Here is a 22,524-nt window from a genome sequence, read left to right as displayed (position 1 = left end):
GCCCACATTCGAAGCCCTGTCCCAGCTTCTCCTAAGGGTCTCAGGACGTTGCCTCTCTCACATGCACAGGGCTGGACCAAGGCGCACATAACCAGGGTCCCCGTCAAGGTAAACGGCGGCTGAGAGTTTACCACAGAGCCGGGTGAACGGCGTGAGGTAGGGATCGAGAATCTTCTCCCCGCCGTGCGAGTATCCAGCCGCCCCAGCACCACTGTCTGATTAAACATCGCCCTTTCCTCCGCTGTCACGAATCTGGTGACTTCACACCTAGGAGTCTCCTTCTGGACTTTGCATCCTCTTTTCTCCATCCACCTTGGCGCCAAGAGCACCCTGTGTGGATGACCGCTGTCTCCACTGATATAGAAAAACCAGAGTTGGCTTAGTAACTCCTAAGTGTCTGGGGTTTCATTATTATGACCTGCGTCGTCGTGGTAATTAAAAAGCAATTCTCCTTGAGACTTAGCGTGTGCCAAGCTCCAAGTCCGTCACGTATATATTGATTCACTGAATCTTCCCCAAGAGCCTTTGAGGGAGGAAATACCGTGAGCTTCTCTGAGAGATGAGGAACTCAAGGCACAGAGAGGGTAAGTCATTTGCCCTGGGCTTCACAGCTTCTAGGTGGTGAAGCTGGTCGCTGAACCAGGACGGACTAACCCCAGAAGCTGTGCTTTCTCCCTCTCCCTTTTCTGGTAGGTGAATGGATGAGAGGGAAGAGTGGAAAGGAATGGATAGAAGAGACGCAAACATGTCCTCTTGATCTTCTTGAGCTAGTTAAGTGGCTCAGTGGAGCCAGCGAACCTGGGACCTGGTCCTCACTTGCTGTATGACTTCAGGTGAGTCACTACTTTTTTTGGTACTGGGATTGAAACACACCCGCAGCACTGAGTTGCTTAGGGCCTTGATAAGTTGCCGAGGCTGGCCTCCAACTTTCGATCCTCCGGCCTCAGCCTCCCAAGCCCCTGGAATGACAGGCTCTTCTGACCCCCAGCTCCCCAGGACGGCTGCTCGGCCCAGAACATTCCCTCCCTCTTCACAGGCAGCCCTTCTCCTTCCAGGGCACCCCCACCACCCCCTGCACGCCATTGCCAGCCCGCAGCAGAACTGGGACTCCCGGAGTCGGGCCCGGGGGTGGCTCCGCGACACAGCCTGGCCCAGCGGGTGTTCGCTGATCCGGTGCGTGCACGCGCCTCTGCAGGCAGCCACCCAGGCTGACCGCCACCCTGATTCACCCGGTGTCCTGGGATCTGCGTCTTTGAGCGCTAATGGATCAGGTGCCCTGGCTTGGGTCCGCTTCCCTGGGGGCAGAGATCCGGGTGCTGGGGGTTATTGAAGGTGGGCTCTGGGCTGGGGGTCCGGGTGCAGGAAGGGCGGGAGAGAAAGGCAAGGTCCTGGCTGGAGACTGCCCTCTGCCCTCTGCCCTCTGCCCTCTGCCCTCCCCAGGAGCTCTGGGCCACCACGGAGCAGGCCCCACCTGGAGGGGAGGGGACCCCCTTCCACAGAGGAGCATCCCTTCCACAGGGTGCCTGCGGGTCCCCAAGGAGCGCTCAGGAGGGGTTGGCAGCCGACCGCCATTAGCAGCAACCGCCTGTCCCAAGGGCCACCGAGAGGCACTGAGCAGGATCAGAGCCTCAGGGCCTGGCCAGCCTCCACCCACCCGGGAGCTTCCCACACGTCGCACAGAGACTAGAATCCAAGTCTCGCCCGGGTCCTGCAGCCCGGCCCCGTGTCCCTCCTCGGTCATCCAGTCAACCCCTCGTCCCTCTGGGTCTCCAGCCTGTCCTCCCAGCCTCCGCCCGACCACGGCCTCGGTCCTCGCCCTTCGCCACCCCTGCCTGGGCCGCGCTGCGTCCTCGATCCTCCACCCCGGGTGGCGCCCGCCCGTCACGTGACTTGGGATCCTTGCTCTGGGCGACACCCTGGCGCTCTCTGCAAGGACTTGGTTTATCTTCCTCCGCTGTTTTCCGCCGACCTCCGTCTCCAGAACAGAAGTTCCGGGGAGGGCAGCGGGCGCTTCCCGTCCAGCACCGGATCCTGGCGCTTCGACAGCGCCCCACGCGGAGCAGGCACGTGATCAGTGTCCCCACTGTGCAGACGGCCCAGTCGAGACCCTGGAAGGTCACGCGACACCTGCCCAGGGTCATCCCGCAGGTGGACGCAGAGTCAGGGTTCCTACCCACCAGGCTGCCCGGCCTCCTTTGCCTCCCCAGCTCCTAGCTCAGGGCCTGGCCCCAAACCAGGCTGGCAGTTCTATGGGCCGAGTGGGCGTGGGTCAGGGCCACCGATCAGGAGCAGCTCTGGGTCGCCTGGGGCCCCTGTGCCCAGGGAACACATTTCCCGGGAACTCTGGAGCCCAGGGAGCCCCCTCGCCCGGATCCTCCATCAGAACCTGCCGGCCGGCTCTGGGTGGGGGGCGGGTGCTGTCGGCCGGGTGATCAATGTGAATAATAAGCGTTTCGAGTTAATAAGCTCGAGTTAACTTCTCGCGCTCCGGTGACTAATGGGCCTCCCTGAGCCCATAACTCACGCTGTCCGGGGAGCCTCCCTTCCCGACCGGCTTCTCCCGCCTGCTGTGAGATATGGCCGAGAAGCAGGAGGGAGCCAGCTTGGCTCAAGACTTATTTATGTCACTGCCACTGAGCCCAGCACTTCAGGGCAGCGGCAGGATCTTTCTGACTGGCGTTGGGCTCCGAGAGAGGAGGAGGCCAGGCCCGGGGAGGCTGGCCATCGATCGGCCACCCGTGGCTGACGGGAACCTGGTTCAGTTCTTTCCCCCCAAATTCTTTGTCTGTCAAAGAAGGTGATTCACCCAGGCCGGTCCTGCATCAGCCTATGCCGTGGATATAATAAAGAGTGCTGAACCGTCAGGGAGGGTTGGTCGCTTCTGTGTGCGAATGTGTGACAAGTTTAGGCAGGGGAGGAGGTAGCTGCCAACGGAGGTTTCCAAGATCCTCGCTCCATGGTCCTCAAGATGTGGCCCCAGGACCAGAGGCATTGGTACCACCTGTGGACTTATCAGAACTGCAGAATCTCCAGCCACACCCCACACCTGCTGGGCCAGAATCTGCAGCTGATAAGTCCCCCCCAGTGATTCCTGAACATATCTGTCTGGGAATCTCTGGCCCAGATAGCTGATGGCCAAAAAGTAACCTGCGTACTCCTATCTACCAGTGCCTGGCCCAGAGCAGACATCACTAATCAATCACAGCACCTCTACCAGTGGAGCCTGGAAACAGCCTAGGGACCCATCTCTGCCTAGATCCCAGGCAGCCAGTCACCGCTCAGGTGCAAGATGGAAACTCCTTGTCATCTGGGTCTAGATCCTGCATCCCCAAATCTTTGACCAAGATTGGGAAACCCAGTCTGGCCCCGTCTGTAGGGTTTCTGGAACCAGTATCATTCTCAGAACAGGTAGGACAAGGCAAGGGAAAGGAACGTGGGAAACTGAGGCAGGGAGAACTCCCACGTCTTGGTGGACTTCGGGACTCCTGTTAGGTGCGGGTGAGCTGGGGAGGGAACTCTGTCACATTCCATGGAAAACTGGAGCCCAGTTCTGCAGGGAGAGGGTTGTCTTTCATCCCACTCTGTGAGCTGGTTCCTGCCTTTGTGCCTTATGATGGCTTGACAGACAGATCTCCCCAGGAACTGTTGAAACATGACTTTTAAGAAAGAGTACTTACAAAAAAAGAAAAGAAAAAAGAACACTAGCTTACTTACTATTTTTTTATTCTTGTGGTACTAGGGATTGGACCCAGGAGCCACATCCCCAGCCCTTTTTATTTTTCACTTTGAGGCAGGGCCTTGCTGAGTTGCTTACAATTGAGGCTGGCCTCCAACTTGCAATCCTCCTGCCTCAGCCTCCCAAGTCTCTGGGATGACACATGTGTGTCACCACGCCCAACAAATGCTAATGAAATTATTAGAGCTATAGAAACGTGTCCAACAATGCAGGAAGGACAGAAAAAAACATCTAATTATCTTGTTCTTGGTCGTGTTCTTCCCTGGGGTAACTAGAGTTAGCAGTTCTTTCTAGTTTTTGTTTTGCTTTTACAGAAGAAAAGCCCCACACTGTATACCTGACTTTGCAACTTGTCGGATATCATAACACCATTCCAGGCCCAAACATATGCATGTATATATATATAAAAAAAATATATATATGTATGTTTGTATTTGTGTCTATCAGTTTGCAAACATGTCTTAGAATTGATGTCCCATAATTTATTCAGCTCTTGCTCATTGATCAACACTTAGTAAATTCTTGTTGATTTTTTTTTGTTTTTTTTGCGACAACATCCTCAGACATGTCTTCTTCTGTGTCTATAGATCATTTGGCAAGATCAGTTCTCCAAAATGGAATTGCTAGATCAAAGGGCATATGCATTTTAAACTTTAATACCGAGGACTGTCCCCAAAGATCGCGGTGGCTCACATGCCCAGCAGCAGTGTCAAAACGGCTCAGCCGCCCCCCTCCTTGCGGGCCCTGGATGTCATCAATATTTAATATTATTTCCAATCTGATGGGAGAAAAATGCCATTTCATTGTTCTTTCCATTTGCATTTCCCCGACTGCCTGAGCGGCGGAGGTCTTTCTGTTTGTTTAGGGGCCGTTTGCATTTCTGTACCTAGTCATCCTGTGTTTCTGGAATTTGATTTTGCAGTTTTCAGTGATCCGTTTTTAGCTTCTCTTTGTTGGCTCTGAACTCTCTGTCTCCTGTGGGGTCCATCTCTGTGCCACTCGGACCCAACGCCACTGGGTGACGCGGGAGGAGCCCGGGCAGATTCTACCTCTTGATTCTGCAGGAGGCAGGGCCAGAGTGACCACTCCTGACATGGAGCTGGGTGGGTTCTGTCACAGGTGACCAGGGAGGAGAGAGGCCTCAGGGTGCATCTGGGTGAGAGATGGTTGCAATTGCTCCGCCCGCCTCTGGAAAAGGCGGTCAGGGCCGGGCCCCTGGAGAAGGCTGGAGTCCCCTTCTCATGAGGAGCTGGCCCTGCTCAGCCCAGGGAGGGCTATCTCATGACAGCAGCCCGGAGGGCAAAGTTGGGTCGTGAGATAGCCCAGGGCTATCTCATGACAGCAGCCTGGGGGGCAGGGATGGGGTCATGAGATAGCCCAAGGCGGTGGTCCCAGCTGAGAGCCAGGAGGATGCTTCTCCTTCAGTCTGTTTCTGGAACTGCACCCCAAGCCCTCTGGCCCTCTCCCCGCTTTCTCTTCTCACACGATTTCTAAGCGCATTCAAACCGCCCTGCGAGTTGTGTGCTGTCACCAGGTCCTCCGCTCCATGAGGACAGGAGTTTCTGTCCTGTCCGCTGTGACCACGGTTCTCTTTGCAGCTGGGCGGAGTGGGAGGAGCGCCCGGCAGGTCCTGAGCGCTCGTCAGGAGAGGTCAGCAGATGCCAGCTGCCCGGTGCCTGGGCAGGTTTTCTGTGCAGAGGTCCCAGGTGTCCGGAGGCAGTTCTTGCATCCCCCGGAGGGGCCCCTAGATGGGCAGGAGACCCCCGGGCCTCCCCAGGCTGCAAACCAACCCTCTGGAACGCTGTTCAACTGGGTCAGCGGCTGCGGCCGCCCTGGCCTGTCCTGCACCCCGGCCCAGCCCCAGTCCGGCCTCCACTGTCCCCCAGCGTTGGAGGCCCGGCCTCCCCGCAGACCCCTCCCCGCAGACCCCTCCAGCTCTCTGCGGCCCCGCCTGGCCTTGCCCTTGATTTTCAAGAGAAGTGTTTCCACCTGGGCGACACGGGGAATTTCCAGTGTTTTCCTTCCTCTGGTCATTTTCTTCCCTTCCAGACGACCACATTGTGTCCCTGACGCAGCTCCGGGCGCTGCGTGGCCCCCGGGCCGGGCCAGGTCGGGGACTCCGGACCAGCAGCCCCGGTGGCTCGGGCACAGGAACAATGGTGCCATAATTCACCGAAAACTCCCCTCGGATGACTTTTTCCTGTTGCCGATTGTCCCCGCGTTCCAGGCCTGCACACACTGCTTTTTCCTGTAGCTAATTTTAAAAGGACCAGACCCTGGACATGGTGCGCCCAGGCCGGCCGCCCTCTGGGGACAGCGGCGGGGAGGGGCCCTGATCCGCGTGCGCCCACAGGTGGGCACGGCCCGTCCCGGAGCTTGGAAACGCCTCTGGGGCCTGTAGAGGTCGGAGGGGCAGCGTGGTGATCCCAGAGTGGGGAGCAGCCAGGCGTGCTAGTCCACCGGGTCCCCGGGGGGCTCGGACTCACGGGGCGAGGAAGACACGGGCAGCCGGGAGGGAGGCGGCTCCCGTCTCTGACCCTGTGGTGCCGAGAGTGCCATGTGCCAGGCAGGGGCCAGAGGGACTTCAGGGCCATGGCCAAGCTGGTGAGGAGGGTGGCCCTTCTGCATCAGCGACCTCAGGATCCAGCAGCCTGGCCCCCCTCTGCCCACACAGGCCCGGCTGCTGGCCTTTGACCGCTGTGGGCTCGGCTTCCAGCCCTCTCGCATGACTTGCTGTGTGACCTTACAAAGGTCTCTTTGCCTCTCTGTGCTTCTAAGTGGGCGTAAGTTAAAGATCTCCATCTTCCAGCTGTCTTGAGGGAGGAGCTGGTTGATAGCGCTGGAGGGGTGGCAGCGAACCTGGCCCAATGCCGTCAGGGTCACTGCTGTTATCAGGGACTCCACGAAGGGCCCCCACTTCCACCGGCGCAAGACGGCAGCTTGCTGTGTTAAGCGCTGCCTGCTCTGCGGTGGGATCTAAGCCCCTCGGAGGAATCAATCCCCAGTGTCTGGGGACCTCACTTTGTCCCTAGGAGGCTGGGCATTGGCAGGGCCTGCGCTGGCCTCAAGGCTGAGCCCACATGCTTGGGAAGAGGCAGGTCCTGGGCCCCTTCCCTGCCTCCTGCCCCCCGATCCCCAGGGGCCATCCCAGCAGCATCTGCCACGATCGCTTCATCCGGGACCAGCTCCTTCCTCCTGGGCCCTCAGGGGACAGTGCTGGTCCCCGCGTCACAGGGCGGAGGAAGGGGAGGCTGAGACGGGGCAGAACCCGGCGGGAGGCGGGAAGCCCTGGTAGACAGAGGAGCAGCCGCTGCCGTTCACGGGAAGGCCGACCCGCCGGGCGGTGGCGCCCCCCAGTGGACGGGGAGCGACTGGCATGTCCGCCCCGCTCCAGAAGGGACACCAGCCCAAGGACGGTCGCGTTCTGCGGCAAGTTTCCTGGAGGCCGGCTCGATGGCGTCTCTCACGTCGTTTCATGTACCAAAGGCCTTTCCTTCAATCCACTCCCGTTTTCGGCTCAGATGTCATTTCTAAGATGCTTGCAGTCACCGCCACCATCACTACCGCGGGAGGTCACTGCGGAACCCGGAGGGCGGAGGGCGAATGGGGGCGAATCGCTGAATTCTGGTCAAGCTTGTTTCACAGAAGGCTCTTGTCCTGGGATCTGATCTCCCTGGGGTCTGATCTCCCTGGGGTCTGATCTCCCTGGGGTCTGATCTTCCTGGGGTCTGATCTCCCTGGGGTCTGATCTTCCTGGGGTCTGATCTCCCTGGGGTCTGATCTCCCTGGGATCTGATCTCCCTGGGGTCTGATCTCCCCCGGGTCTGATCTCCCTGGTCTGATCTCCCTGGTCTGATCTCCCTGGGGTCTGATCTCCCCGGGGTCTGATCTCCCTGGTCTGATCTCCCTGGTCTGATCTCCCTGGGGTCTGATCTCCCTGGTCTGATCTCCCTGGGGTCTGATCTCCCTGGTCTGATCTCCCTGGTCTGATCTCCCTGGGGTCTGATCTCCCTGGTCTGATCTCCCTGGTCTGATCTCCCTGGGGTCTGATCTCCCCGGGGTCTGATCTCCCTGGTCTGATCTCCCTGGGGTCTGATCTCCCTGGTCTGATCTCCCTGGGGTCTGATCTCCCTGAGGTCTGATCTTCCCGGGGTCTGATCTCCCCGGGGTCTGATCTTCCTGGGGTCTGATCTTCCTGGGGTCTGATCTCCCCGGGGTCTGATCCCCCCAGGGTCTGATCTCCCTGGGGTCTGATCTCCCCGGGGTCTGATTCCCCCAGGGTCTGATCTCCCTGGGGTCTGATCTCCCCGGGGTCTGATTCCCCCAGGGTCTGATCTCCCTGGGGTCTGATCTCCCTGGTCTGGTCTCCCTGGGGTCTGATCTCCCTGGTCTGATCTCCCTGGTCTGATCTCCCTGGTCTGATCTCCCCGGGTTCTGATCTCCCTGGGGTCTGATCTCCCCGGGTTCTGATCTCCCTGGGGTCTGATCTCCCCGGGATCTGATCTCCCTGGGGTCTGATCTCCTTGGGCCAAGTGTTCACAAGGTGCTCAAGGCAGGGTTCGCCCCGGCCGGGGACTGTCCTTGATGTACTGGGGTGGGGGTGGGGAGAGGTCTTCCTCACTGTGAACCTGTCTCTTCCACCTAAAATAAAGTCCCAACACCCAGTGGCAGCAGAAAACACCCCCAGTCATGCCGAGGAGGCGAGGGAATTGCTGCCATCCTGGGAAGAATCCTCTCCTGACCTCGATCCCCGCAAGCCGGTTGAGGGCAGGGTCCTGGCCCTCAGGCTGGGGTTCCCAAGGACTGGGGCTGCACCCCAGCTCTCGAGGCTGTGCGGCCCTTTCTGGGGTCTTCTTTACAGCTTCTCTCCCTCCCTGAAGCCAGGGCCCCTGCCCTGCTTCTCCCACCTGTCCAGAGGTGACAGGCTGATGGGGACCGCGGGACCGGCCAGGCGACCTCTGTCGGGAACACACACAGCCCTGCTCCCAGCCCTCCTTCCAGGACGCTGGTGGCCCTGCTGCCCCTCCTTCTCCCCCAGCTCTGATTGGTTAAGAAATTCCAGACCCTTCACAGAAGAGGAAATGCAATGGGTCCACAAGTACGCGAAAAATGTTCAGCATCCCTATCGCTTAGAGAAATGCAGATCAAAACGACGCCGAGGGTCCATCTCGCTGGTCAGAATGGCGATTATCAAGAGTATGAGCAACAGCAAGTGTTGGTGAGGAGGTGGGGAAAAGGCACCCTCACACAGGGCTGGTGGGGCTGCAGGTTGGCGCAGCCACTCTGGAGAGCAGTGTGGAGATTCCTCAGAAAACTTGGAAGGGACCCACCACTTGACCCAGGTAGCCCACTCCTCGGTTTATACCCAAAGGACTTAAAATCAGCATACTGCAGTGACACAGCCACATCCATGTTTACAGCAGCTCAATTCACAGTAGCTAAGCTATGGAACCAACCTAGGTGCCCTTCAACAGATGAATGGGTAGAGAAAATGTGGTACATATACACAATGGAATATTACTCAGCCATAAAGAAGAACGAAATGATGGCATTTGCCCTTAAACGGATGGAACTCAAGACTATCATGCTAAGTGAAATAAGCCAATTCCAAAGAACCAAAGGCCCAATGTTCTCTCTGATCTGCAAATGCTAACACACAATGTGGGGCGGGGAATGGGGAGGAATAGAAATTCAGTGGATTAGACAAAGGGGAATGAAGGGAGGGGTGGGGGATGGGCAGGAAGGACCCTAGACTGAGTGGGACGTCACTCCGCTCTGTTCACATATGAAGACAGGACAGTGTAGCTCCACAGCATGTCCAACCCCAAGACTGGGATCCTAATTAGAAGAGGTTACACTACTGTCATCTGTATCTAAAAAGAACAAGTCATCGATTTTTAAAATAAATCTGATTGGCTTGATCTTTGAAATCTCTCTTGTTAGGGGCACCGAACCACAGATGGTGGGCGTCTTCCACACGGAGAGAAGTCCCTCGGCCCTCGCTCTGCGGCTTCACCTGGGGCTTTGCCCGCCGCCTGGGCCGCCCTGCGGAAGTCACTTCCGCCCTGTGCAGTCGCCAGGTGCTCCCTCGACCCCCACTGACTGGATTCCAAGGGGAGTTTCTCCTTTCTCTTCTTTCTTTCCAACAGCCTCTTTTCCTGGGGTGGGGGGACATTTATAATTATAGATCCAACCCACCAAAGAAAGAAGCCCCGACTCTCGGTTAAGGGGAGAAGGAATCAAGGGCCGACCCCCGAGCCGACTCCGAGGTAGGAAAGTCGAAGCCCCCCAGGGCCGCCCAGCTGTGGGCGGATGCTCACCTCCTCTGGTCTCAGTCTCTCCTCTGCAAAGGAAGCTTCCAGGTTCCACGAGCCTGTGACGTGCTGAGCTTCCGTGAGCCTGTTTCCTTATCTGAAAAATGGGGGTGATTAAACCGGCTGATCCCCGGGGAAGGACAGGCCTGGTGTCTGATGGGACCGGTGTCTGTCTGGTGTATAGAACCCATTATTCTTGGGTCATTAGGAAGGACGGGGGCATCTACGGTAGGAGTTCTCATCTAGTGACTGATGCACAGGTAGTTAAGGACGTGGTCCCTGGAGCCACCACAACTGGGTTCAGATCCCAGCCCTGTCATTTTCTGTGGGATCTTGGGCAATTAAACTCACCTCTCTACGCCTCCATCGAATTGTCTGCGAAAGACTCACCAGAGAATGTATTTCATCGGGGCTTTTTTATAAACATACCATGCGATTTAAAGTGTGCAATTCAGTGGCTCTCAGCCTATGCATGGTGGTGTCGCCCAAAAAGAAACCCCATACCCTTCAGGGGTCACTTTCTGTCCCTGCCTGACCCCCGGCCCTAATGGATCACCCACCTCCACTCTGTTTCTGTAGGTTTGCCTACCCTGGCTAATTTATATCAATGGAACCATTCATGACATGGTCTTTGGTGGCCGGGCATCTTTCACTTAGTGTTACTTTTCTGAGGTTCATCCATGTTGTACTGCGTATCAGTACTCCACCCTTTTTTATGGCTGCATAATATTTCATTGTAAAGATAGATCGCATTTGGTAGATTTGGATTGTTTCCACTGTGGGCTGTCATGCACAATGCCGCTGTGAGCATTCACGTACGAGGGTTCCCATGGACGTGTGTCTTCGTTTCTCAGGAGCTCCACCTGCGTGGAATTTCTGGGTCATGGGGTAAAGTCCACCTTTAACGGAGAAGCTGCCAGACTGTCTTCCAAAATAACTGTGTCGTTCATACTCCCGCTGGCCGAGGAGGAGGGTTCTAACTCCTCCAGCTCCTCACCCACGCTCGTCCGTCATGTTTGATCATGGGCATGTGTGGTGGCGGGCACGGTGACTTTGATTTCCCTAGTGGCTCATGACATCGGACACATTTTCGAGAGCTTGTCGGTTCTTCCTGTGACTTCTCTGGAGACGCGTCCGTACAGTCGCCTTGTCCTTTCTTTACTGATCTGTCGTGTGTGTGTCCCTTTATCACAGCACCGACCACGTTCTGTGCATCTAGGGTGAGCTGGGCGCCACACCAGCGTCACATCACATCCTGGCCCACATGCTGAGAAGTTGGGGTCAGTGTCCCCATTTTTCAGACTAAGAGACTGAGGCTAAGGAAGCGATGTGCCCGAGGTTGCTCTGCTTCGTAGGAGGTGAAACCAGAACCTGAAGGCTTACGCTCACCTCAGGAAGATGGACCACACCCACTGGACGCAAACCAGGCTGTAATGAGTACACAGAGGACACAGAGTGAATGACGTGCTGGCCAAGGGCCTGGGGGTGGAGGTGGAAGACAGCGTGAGTCAGGAGGGCAGGGACCCCTGTGAGGAGCCGGGGCTGATGGATAGGGAGTTGCTGACCGCTTGGAGATCCAGAGAACGAGTCTTCCTGGTGGATTCAATGGTTGTGCAAAGGGCCTGGGGTTGGGGTGGATCTGAGCATGCTCAAAAGGACAGAAAGGAGGCCAGATGGAGGAGGACTGGAGGCAGAGAGGGGAGCAAGGGGGGCTCTTGTACCCTTTGGCCAGACGCAGTTCGGGGAGGATCCTGAGGGCAGCAGGGCGTAGAAAGGCTGGGAGGACCCACACGGGTCACTGCCCCCAGCTCCAGCTTCACGGACTGAGAGTGTGGCAGACGCTGCCGTGGCATCTAACGAGCTTCGGCCGTCAGTCCAGCGCCTGGTACGCGGCACGAGGACGAGAAACGACTCTTTCCTCCCTTGTGAGGGTCGCGCTCTGCCTGCCCTTGTGCCCTGAAATCACCAAGACCTGGCGTGTAGTAGCTGCTCACTGAAAATCAGCTGGCCGGCGGCCCGGGAAGGAGCTCTCGCGCTGACCTCCAGGGTTCCCGTGGGGACGGCTGTAGAGGGCTGTGCACACCAGGCTGCCCCAGGACCTCGCCTCTCCTTTCCCCTCCAGCCCCTCCTTTCTCATTTGCTAAGGTCAGCCCCCCCGACCACGGTCGTACCCCACGTTCTGGTCTCCAGCGGCCCCTCTGCTCAGCCCTCGAGTCTGCGACTTTCCCAAGCTCTCCTGAGTGTCCCCTGGGGAGGGAACGTCCAGCAGAGACGCCCGGCTCTTCCCTGAGGCGCTGGCCCCTGGGGTGTAGCTCCCCCCACGACGGATCCGGACCTGAGGCCGGAGGGTCACGTGAAGCATCTGCGGTCGCGTCCCTAAGCCCCGCTGGCGGGTGACTGGAGAGAGCCTGTGACCCGCGGGAGCCCTCCTTCCCGCTCCAGGTCCCCGTCTGAAGATGCCGATGGTGACCTGCCGGATGGATTTGGCCAGATTCCTTCATGGGTCGTAATCCACAGGCCCGAAGGTCCCTCCCAGGCGCGCGGTGGAGAGAGTCCCCGAGGCCCAGCGTGGGGCAGGGGGCACTGAACGGGGCCCTGCCCTCCAGCTCCCCGGTCCCTGACCCGGGACCCCCTGCTCCCTCCTGCAGGGACAGCAGCTGGGACAACCGATCGCTCCCCACATGCAGGCTGACAGCTCGGGGCAGCTGGAGGGGGACAGGAGGAGGGGCGGGCCAGGCCCGGCTCCCTGGCCCAGAAAGTCATTAGGATGCCACCAGCCGAGCAGCCTCAGGAGGGGTGGGCTTTCTGAGGGCCTGGGGCTGGGGCTGGAGATGTCGCCGATAGGGGACAGCTTCTCCCTGGCAGGCAGCCACGCTCCTGAACCCCGCCAGGGCAGGAGAGCCCAGTGGCCGGCGGGAGGGCAGCCGCCACGTGGACAGGCGCCCCCTGGTTCCTCCGTGTTCACTGGGCAGTGACGGCTCCTCCCTGCGACTTCGTAGGGAGCCCCCCACCTCCTGCAGGACCCCGCAAGGCGTGAGGGAAATTCTGCCATGAGGCTGAATGAGCGTCAATCACGTGCAATGACTCGGGTGAATTTCAGAGGAAAACCAGCTGTGTTGTCGCAAGGGGCCACTCGAGGGCCCTGGGGGAGGGGTGCCGGGGACTCGGGCAGCCTGGGACCTGGATTTGCCCTGCGTCTTGGTGGTCGCCCGTCCTCCCCAGGCAAGCGCTGGCTTCTCCTGCGTTGGATTGTCCCTGAGAGTGGCTTGGTACTATGGATGTCGCTATCTCCTGTCTGCCACACTCGGTGCTCAAGACCCCACGTCTCTGTGCGGTGCCCCGCCCGGTACTTCCAGCTGGGAGAGGCCGACTTCAGAGTTCACCCTTGTAGCCAGCACCCTGGACAGTCCACCTGAGGTTTTTTTTGGGGGGTACCAGGGATTGAACTCAGGGGCACTCGACCACTGAGCCACATCCCCAGCCCTATTTTGTATTTTATTTAGAGACAGGGTCTCTCGAGTTGCTGAGCACCTCGCTTTTGCTGAGGCTGGCCTCCAACTTGCGATCCTCCTGCCTCAGCCTCCCTAGTCTCTGGAATTACAGGCATGTACCACCGTGGCCAGCTCCACATTAGTCCTAACAGTTTGCTGGCTGATTTTGGGTTTCCTCGGTAGATGACTGAATCATCCGCAGAGAGTGACGTTTTTATCCTTCTCACTTCTTTTAACTACCTCTTTGTTCTATTTAGACAGAAAAATGTTTGTGGCTGAAACGTTACCAAGTCAAAAAAGGGACCTGTTTCTGGTTTGCTGAGACTTTAACATATTTTGCTCACCCAGTGAGACAACTTTAAAACTTTTCTCCTCTGGTCTATTCATGTGGCAGATCACACGGACTGGCTTTAGGATATTAAGCTGCCTCTGCACTGCTAGAGTTAAACCTCGCCTGACTGTGAAGTTTCATTTTTTTTAAATTAAAAAAAACTGGATTTTAAAATTTTAAAATAAACATATAGATTATTTAAAAATAAAAATGGATGATTTAAGATTAGAATTATTTTGAAACTACTGGATTTAGCTGCTAGCTAGTAATATTTCATTCGGAATTTTGGTATCTATATTCAAAAGTACAGTAAACAGTCAGTTTTTCATCTTCCTTTCTTTGTATTTTTTATCTGATTTTGAAATATACTGGGCTGAGAGAGAGCCCGTCGTCCGTCTAGGGTTGAATGGCGAAATATACTGTGTTCTATCTGCACAAGGAAATTCGACCATGAGGTTGAATGAGCGTCAATCACGTGCAATGACTCGGGTGAATTTCATGAATATAAAAGAAGCAAAGACCAAAAATGTATTCCTGAGGGCCGGGCCGGGCTCAGCGGTAGAGGGCTTGCTGCGCATGGGTGAGGCCCTGCGTTTCGTCACCAGCATCCCTGGAAAAGAAAGAAAAAAAGAAAAAGGATGCGATTCATGATTCCAATTCATAAAGTTCAAAACAGGCCCAACTAGCCTACGGCAGGGGCAGGGGATGGTTTTACCCGGGTTCTGTTTAGCTGGGTCGGTGACCCTGTGAAAATCACATACACAGAAGATTCACCACGTCTCTTACGCAGTGTTTACTCTTCTGTATTTATTTATTATTCCTTGATCAAAGTTATATTAAAAAGAATACAGAGCTGGGGACATAGCTTAGTGGCCCAGTACTTGCCTAGCATGTATGAGGGTCTTGGTTCCACATCCCAGCACCTCAAAAATAAAACAAAAATAAAACCAGCCTTATAAAAGGGACTGGGAAGCATTTACTATTTTTAGGAACAACTTATAAAAGCTACGAATGAACTTTTTTTTTTTTTTTTTTTTTAATGGGATGGAACCCAGGGGTGCTTACCCACTGAGCCACGTCCCCGGCCCTTTTTCTATTTTATTTTGAGACAGGGTCTCACTGAGTTGCTTAGGGTCTCGCTAGGTTAAGGCTGGCTTTGAACTTGTGATCCTCCTTCCTGGGCCTCCTGAGCTGCTGGGATGACAGGTCCCAGCCACTGTGCCTAGGTGGGATGAACTATTCTTAAATAACCTGGAAAGCCATCTGGGTCTTGGTTTTGTTGTGGGTGCGTGCATGCGCGCGTGTGTGTGTGCGCGCGCGCAAGCGCAGCACCATTGACATCTTTTTCTAGCGATGACTACGGTCCAGAGCAAACCATCAGAGGTGTGGGGGCTGGGGTGCGGCTCAGGGTGCAGTGTGTGCTTAGCTTGCCGGAAGCCGGGTTCAATCCCCAGCACCAAAACCAACACAGAAACCTCGGTGCTGCAGCGCAAGGAAAGTTGTTTCTCACTTTTGCACCCTAGGCGGTGCCGGGGGTGGACCCCTGGACCCGGGGTCCTGATTGCCAGGCGGGTGCTCCACCCCTGAGCCACCCCAGCCTCCTGCTCTGGACGGCATCCCACGGGGCTGAGGGTGGGGCTCTGAGGCCCAGGCTCTCCCATCTGGTGACGCTCCGCCCACGGGGTCCTGAGGCCCCTGCTCTGCCTGTGTCCGTCCGACTGTGCGCTGGAGGGCGGGAGGGCGTGGTGGCCAGCTCTCCCAGACCAGGCCTGGAGGCCACCCGCTCGCGGCCACCCACGTTTCATTCGCTGGGAGTTAGACTCACGCTGCAGCTGATGTCTGAGTGCTGCCCAGGGGAACCGAAGAGGGGCAGGTGGCCCCTCTCATCCAGGGTTTCCTATTTATTGGCTGATGAGTGTCTTTGTCAATGGCGCAGCCACTCTGGAAAGCAGTATGGGGATTCCTCAGAAAACTTGGAAGGGAACCACTACTTGACCCAGCTAGCCCACTCCTTGGTCTATACCCAAAGGACTTAAAGTCAGCATACTGCAGAGATACAGTCACATCAATGTTTACAGCAGCTCAATTCACAATAGCCAGATTGTGGAACCAACCTAGATGCCCTTCCATTGATGAATGGACAAAGAAACTGTGGTATATATATACAATGGAATATTACTCAGCCATAAAGAAGAATGAAATGTTGGCCTTTGCTGGTAAATGGATGGAGCTGGAGAGTATCATGGTAAGTGAGATAAGCCAATCCCCAAAACCCAAAGAGAAAAGGTTCACCAGATTGAACCAGGGGGAATAGAGGGGCAGGGTGGGACGGGAGAGGGGACGGGCATGGGAAAGACAGTGGAATGAATGGGACATCACTTTCCCGTCTTCATATATGAATACACAACCAGTGAAACTCCACATCATGTACAACCACAAGAATGAAAGTTATACTCCATGTATGTATATGTCAAAATACATTCTATTGTCAGGTATAACTAAAAGGAGCACATAAAAAAGTAAAATCTTTTTCATTTTCTTTTTATCAAGCTATTGTATCTTTTAAAAGTCAAGTTCAATATTCTGCTTAAAGGACCAGGTTTTGGTTGTATTCATCTTTGCTGTTTCATCAGTATCTGCACTTCCTTAGTTTTCCTCTTTGTTTGGATCTATTAATTTGTTTGTTCATTTTTGTACCAGGGATTGAACCCAGGGGCACTTACCCACTGAGCCACATCCCCCGCCCTTGTGATGTTTATTTAGAGACAGGGTCTTGCTGAGTTGCTCAGGGCCTCACTGAGAAGCTAAGGCTGGCCTTGAACTCGCAATCACCCAGCCTCAGCCTCCCGAGCCGCTGGGATGACAGGCGTGCAACCCGACGCCCGGCTGTTTAGATTTATCCTGTTGTTTCCTCTTTCAGCTTCACGAATTGACTGCTTGATGGTTTTAGCCTTTCTGGTTTCCTGGCACGTGTTCTTAAACCTATGCATCTCCTTCAGAATACTGCATATCAGGAGGAGGACCACCCAGTTCTAAATATTTCTGAATTTCCTTTTTGACTTGAACCCGAGACTGACTTAGTAATATTATTTCCATTTCCATAAGCACAGGGCGTTAAGGCATTTTGAAATCATTTCTTTCTCACTGTCTCGCATCCCACTTGGAGAATACACTCTTCATTCAATTCTGAAGGAATGGAAGGGAGCTTCCTTCACGGCCTGACACAGGTTCCAGGCCCGAGGGGCGCAGATCATCATGGCGGAAGGGTGTGGAGGAGAAACGCAGCTCAGGACGTGGCAGCCAGGAAGCAGACAGAGCTCTGCTCACCAGGGACAAAATATAAACCCCAGAGGCACACACAGGTGAGCTCCTCCTCCAGCCTCGCCCCACCTGCCACACTTACCACCTAGACCATCCATCAGTGGATCAATACCCTGAGTAGGTCACACCTGATATTTAATATTTATCTAATATTTTCCCCTCTGAAAATGTTTACGCTGTCTCACACAAGCTTTGGGGGACACCTCCTGTCTAAAGCATAACAATGGTGCATACTTATTCTTGTTCTCCCGGTTATATATCATCCTTCCTTGTCCTGTGTGTGTGTGTGTGTGTGTGTGTGTTTCAGATTATATTTTGTCAGATCTTAGGATTGCTACCCCAGTCTTTTAGGTTCCTATTTGCCTGGTGTATTTTTCTACCCCTTTATTTTCAACATTTATATACCTTATTATTTTGAATGTCTCAAGGAGAACACATGGAGTTTGATTTTGTGTTATTTTTTTTTCTTCAACCTTTTAACAGCTCTATTGACATATAGTTTACATACCTTACAGTTCACCTCTTTAAAGTGTGGAATTCAATGATTTTTAGTGTATTTACAGAGCTGTCCAGTCATGGCCGATATCTAATTTTAGAACATGTTCCTCGGGCCTAATCCCCATTTTCTCCCTCCATCCTGCCTGGGAAAATCATGGATCTACTTTGTATTTCTCACTGTTTGCCTCATCTGAACATTTCATATACCTGGAATCCTTATCTGTGGTCCTTTGTGACTGTTCTTCTATTTATTTTCAAGGGTCATCCATGTTGTACAATATGCATCAGGATTTCTGTTGAGTAACCTTCTGCTTTATAGATATATCACAGTTTGTTCATCTGTTCAGCAGTTGATGGACATTTATTTCCACTTTATGATGTTGTAGAAAATGTTTCAATGAACACTCATGTAAAGGCCTTTGTATGTGAGTCCCTGAATTTTTGATTGGTGAGTTTAACACATTCACGTTTATTATACTGTTGCTCACATTGGAACTTATGTTCATTGTTTACTTTTCCTCTTTTCTTCCCTCTCTACTTTCTTCCCATGAGAGACAGAGTATGCATCATTGGTGGTCGAAAAGTTATTTTGTTTTTGTTCTTATGAGGGTTACCATTAAAGATTAACCTGTTTTGCCTGTATATTCCTATTGACTCTAACACTCATCAATCTCTGTACTTCTTCCTAACAAGCCAAACACTTTAGTTTCTCTATTCCTACCACTAGTATGGTAGAAAGTACTTTACCTTCAGTTCTTTAAATTACTCCATTCCCCTTGCATTCAGAGTTGCTATGAAAAATCTGATCCTTATTCTGGCTGATCCTTATTCCTTTGTAGCTTCTTTCCTCTGGTATCCTTTAGAATGTTCTCAGATCCTACAGAGGCGGGTCTGCAGCCTGCTCCTCAACTCGGCTCCTTCATCTGGTCACAGGAGAAGCGTGCTTTCATAAGAAATCATCGAATGATCTTCCAAAGTACTTTTACCATTGTACATCCCTAGCAGCAGTGTGGGAGAGTCGTGGTTGCTGGGCTGTCTTGTTTGGGGTTTTCAGTTAATGTTTTAAAGTCATTCTGATAGGTGTCTAGTGTTATCTCATTTGCTGGCTTTAATCTGCATTTCCCCAAAGGCTGAAAATATCGGGCATCTCCTTGTGTCTCTTTCTGACATCTATACGGCATCTTTTGCAAAATGTTTAGATATTTAGTCCATTTTTTTAAAATGGAGCTTTTTTGAGTGGTAAGCATTCTCGATCTGCTTTAGAAATTTCTCTCTCTGTTTGTGATGCACCTTGTTTTAGATTTCGGTGAATTCCAGTTCTTTTTTTTTTTTTTTTTCTATTTTCCATTTTTTCAAATTTTTTTAGTTGCCGATGGACCTTTATGTATGTATATGCGGTGTCGAGGTTGGAACGCAGGGCCTCGCACAGGCTAGGCAAGCGCTCTGCCCCTGAGCCACGACCCCAGCCCACCTCTTCATGTTTTTATTGTCCTGGGAAATCTCTCTCCCTTAATATCACAACTATCTTCTCCAATATTTTCTTCTAGAGGTTTTATACTTTTGACTCTTAGGTTCAGTTCTGTGACCCATTCGGAGTTCGTGACTGTGGATGACACGTGGGAAAGATCAGTTCCACCTCCCCCTGGGGGACAGCCATACAGAACTTCCAGCACAACTTGTTGAAAAGGTCACCTGGCTCCCTTTGTGGAACAAACAGGTGGGTACCCTTTGGTCCCCTCTGCTTCCTCCTGGCTTTTAGCTCCTGACCATTTCCCTTACTTCCCTGTGAGTTCTGACCAGTCACTAAAGGGTGGTGTTGGATCGATATGATGATCCAATATTTCTATGTTTTGTAACCAGATGGTTTTTCAGGCCCTGGAACCTGCAGGGTTGCTGGGGAGGCGAGTCCATCCCAGCTGACAGCCCTCCTTCTCCTCCCAGGTCCCCAGCTCCCCCTCCACACACAGGATGCAGTTTGAGAGTTGATCCTGGCGTGTGCTCTATGGTCTTCCTTTCTCTGGGTTTTGGTCTCCTTTTTTATAAAGTGGGGAGTTTGTAACCACAATCCCTGGGTTTCCTCCATGTTTTGATTTTCTTTGATGCAGAGTCTATTCGTGGGCCGTCTTCCCTTTTCCCAGGGTTTTCCCCTTGGTGCTCACTGGCCATTTCCCAGAGACCAGATGGCTCCTGACCATTATGTGTGTCCCTGCTCCCCAGCAGGCTGGGCATGTGGGACGTGAGTGATCAGATGCCACTTTGCATCCCTGCTGGCCCAGAGACTGCCCAGCAAGGCTTCCTGACAAATCCTACCCTTCAACTTTGGCTCTAATTCCACCCTTGCTTCCTCCAAGAAGTCTTCCTGAAAACAGAGTCTTGGGAAGAGAAAAGGGCTACTCCAAGGAAGGCAAAGATCCGTGGTTCATGGCTAGTGGCTTCCTAGCTCCACAGTGCTGTGATTGATTGGTGATGCCTGCAAGGGCTGCCAGCGAAGCGGCTACAGCCTGAGTGCCATGTGCTTAGGACCTCAGCGTATTCATTTGAATTTTGCCGTCCTGTACTGCCCTGAAAGTCACAGACCTCCTTACATCTGGAGCAAAGGAGGACGGGAGGGAGCGTGAAGGGAAAAAATCCAATTTCTCTAGTTGACAAGAGTTTATGACTCAGATCATCTGGCATCATGCCTGGTTTGTGGGGGCCATGGCTGAGGGGTGAAGCCTTCTCTCTCTGCACCTCCTGGTGTTTCCACAGAGAAGAGGGATTCCCCTTCTCTCCGGGGGGACAATTTGATCATGTATCCCTGGACATTCGCTGGGTCCCCCGGGCTGGTGGGAGGTGTCCCTGCTCACGGGCAGCTGTTTTGCGGTTTTTCCCCTAGGTCAGGTTTGTGCTTCTGGTCCAAGTGTCCAGGCAGCTGGTGACCTGCACAGAGATGGCCTGGCGCAGCCACGTGAGCACAGCGCATCCAGGGAGCTCCAGGGTAGCAGGTGAGAAGCTTCGTTCCTGGCTCCGGCCTGCGCCAGGTCTCCATCCCCACCGTTACCAGGGTTACCGGGCTCCTGCTGCCAAGAGAGTGGAACTTTCTTCCCCCATGTTGTCAGGTGTCCTTGCACTTGGGGTGAAGGATGGAGGGTGGTTAGGCCCCCAGAGCCCTGACGAACGTCCAGCCCCCAGATGGTGGGCGGAAGCAGACAGGGCCACTGCCAGTCCCTCTCTAGGGGACGGCGTGTGATTCAGGAGTCTTGGAGTGAATACAAGGGTAAAGACCAAGCCTCAGGAAGTCCAGACCGAAAAAGCCCAGGGTACAGGGACGCTCATGCCCTTCTCTGTAAACCCCAGGTCAGAGGCCTCCCCGAGAGCGGCCTGAAGGCTTCTGGGCTCAGAGGACATGGCCCGCCCTCTGCAGGCCTCGTTCCTGGGAGAGCTAACGGGAGCCCAGACACACCAGCCTAGAGCCGCCAACCCGGGGGGCTGGTGGGATAGGGGACCAGGTGGCTCTGCAGAGGGGCCCTGGGTCTGGGGGTCCTTGGTGCCGCTAAGGATGCTCCAGGCCTCCAGCTGAGGGAGGGGGTGACCAAGCCTCCCAGGGGGCTCAGTGGACTGTGAGCCAGCCAGGGCCGCAGCTCTGGCTGTCCAGGGTCCAGCCCGTCACCCGCTTCCCGCTGCTCCTTCTGCGCCCTCACCCGCCGCCTTCCTTTCCCTCTGCCTCCTCCTCCGTGTGCTCTGCCTTCCTCCTCCTCCCTCTTCCTTCTTTTCTCTCCTCCTCTGTTCCACCTGGGCCAGACTCTGAGTCCCTTCCCACCCAGAGCAGGGTCGGGGACACGGGTTCCATCCGAGGCCTCCGCAGAGGACCACATTGTCCAGTTGACCCGTTGTCCCCTGGGGGGAGCCCAGACGCTCTTCGCAGGTACAGAGGAAGCTTGGGCTGGGGGCAGCGAGTGTCCCAGGACGTGGCCTGCAGGGGGCGCTGGGCCTCTGGCCTCCGAGGAACAGACTGTGCAAGACCTGCCTGGGCCACCCGGCCCCACCCACGACCCTCTCGCGACCCCGCCCACAGCCCCACCCACGACCCACTCACGACCCCACTCACGGCCCCACTCACGGCCCCACCCGCGAACCCACCCGCGAACCCACCCGCGGCCCCAGCCACGGCCCACTCACGACCCACCGGCGGCCCCACCCACGGTCCACTCACGGCCCCACCCACTGCCCACCTACGACCCCGCCTACGACCCCCACTCACGGCCCCACCCGCGAACCCACCCGCGGCCCCAGCCACAGTCCACTCACGACCCACCGGCGGCCCCACCCACGACCCACCCACAGCCCCACCCACGACCCACTCACGACCCCACTCACGGCCCCACTCACGGCCCCACCCGCGAACCCACCCGCGGCCCCAGCCACGGTCCACTCACGACCCACCCGCGGCCCCACTCACGGTCCCGCCCACGACCCCCACTCACGGCTCCACCCATTGCCCACCCACGACCCCGCCCACAGCCCAACTCACGGCCCCACCCATTGCCCACCCACGACCCCGCCCACAGCTCCACCCACTGCCCACCCACAACCCCGCCCACGACCCCCACTCACGGCCCCACCCACGACCCCTCCCACGGCCCCACCCACTGCCCACCCACGACCCCGCCCACGACCCCCACTCACAGCCCCACCCGCGACCCCACCCGTGACCCCACCCACGGCCCACTCACGGCCCCACCCGTGACCCCACCCGCGACCCCACCCACGGCCCACTCACGACCCCACTCACGGCCCCACCCGTGACCCCACCCACGACCCCGCCCACGACCCCACTCACGGCCTACTCCCGGC

General features: G+C 55.4%; 1 protein-coding gene across 1 annotated transcript; it reads left to right on the top strand.

The window, feature by feature from the left end:
- Window positions 1–823: 823 nt before the first annotated feature.
- LOC124971215 (extensin-like) lies at window positions 824–22,476 on the top strand. The gene is made up of 4 exons (XM_047534994.1): window positions 824–833; window positions 989–1,173; window positions 20,567–20,675; window positions 21,500–22,476. The coding sequence occupies exons 1-4, from the start codon at window positions 824–826 to the stop codon at window positions 22,474–22,476; spliced, it is 1,281 nt and encodes a 426-aa protein (XP_047390950.1).
- The last annotated feature ends 48 nt before the right edge of the window (window positions 22,477–22,524 follow it).

The sequence above is a fragment of the Sciurus carolinensis genome, chromosome 19, assembly GCF_902686445.1.
Source record: "Sciurus carolinensis chromosome 19, mSciCar1.2, whole genome shotgun sequence".
Classification (NCBI taxonomy): Eukaryota; Metazoa; Chordata; class Mammalia; order Rodentia; family Sciuridae; genus Sciurus; species Sciurus carolinensis.
This window is presented reverse-complemented; position numbering and strand designations above follow the sequence as displayed.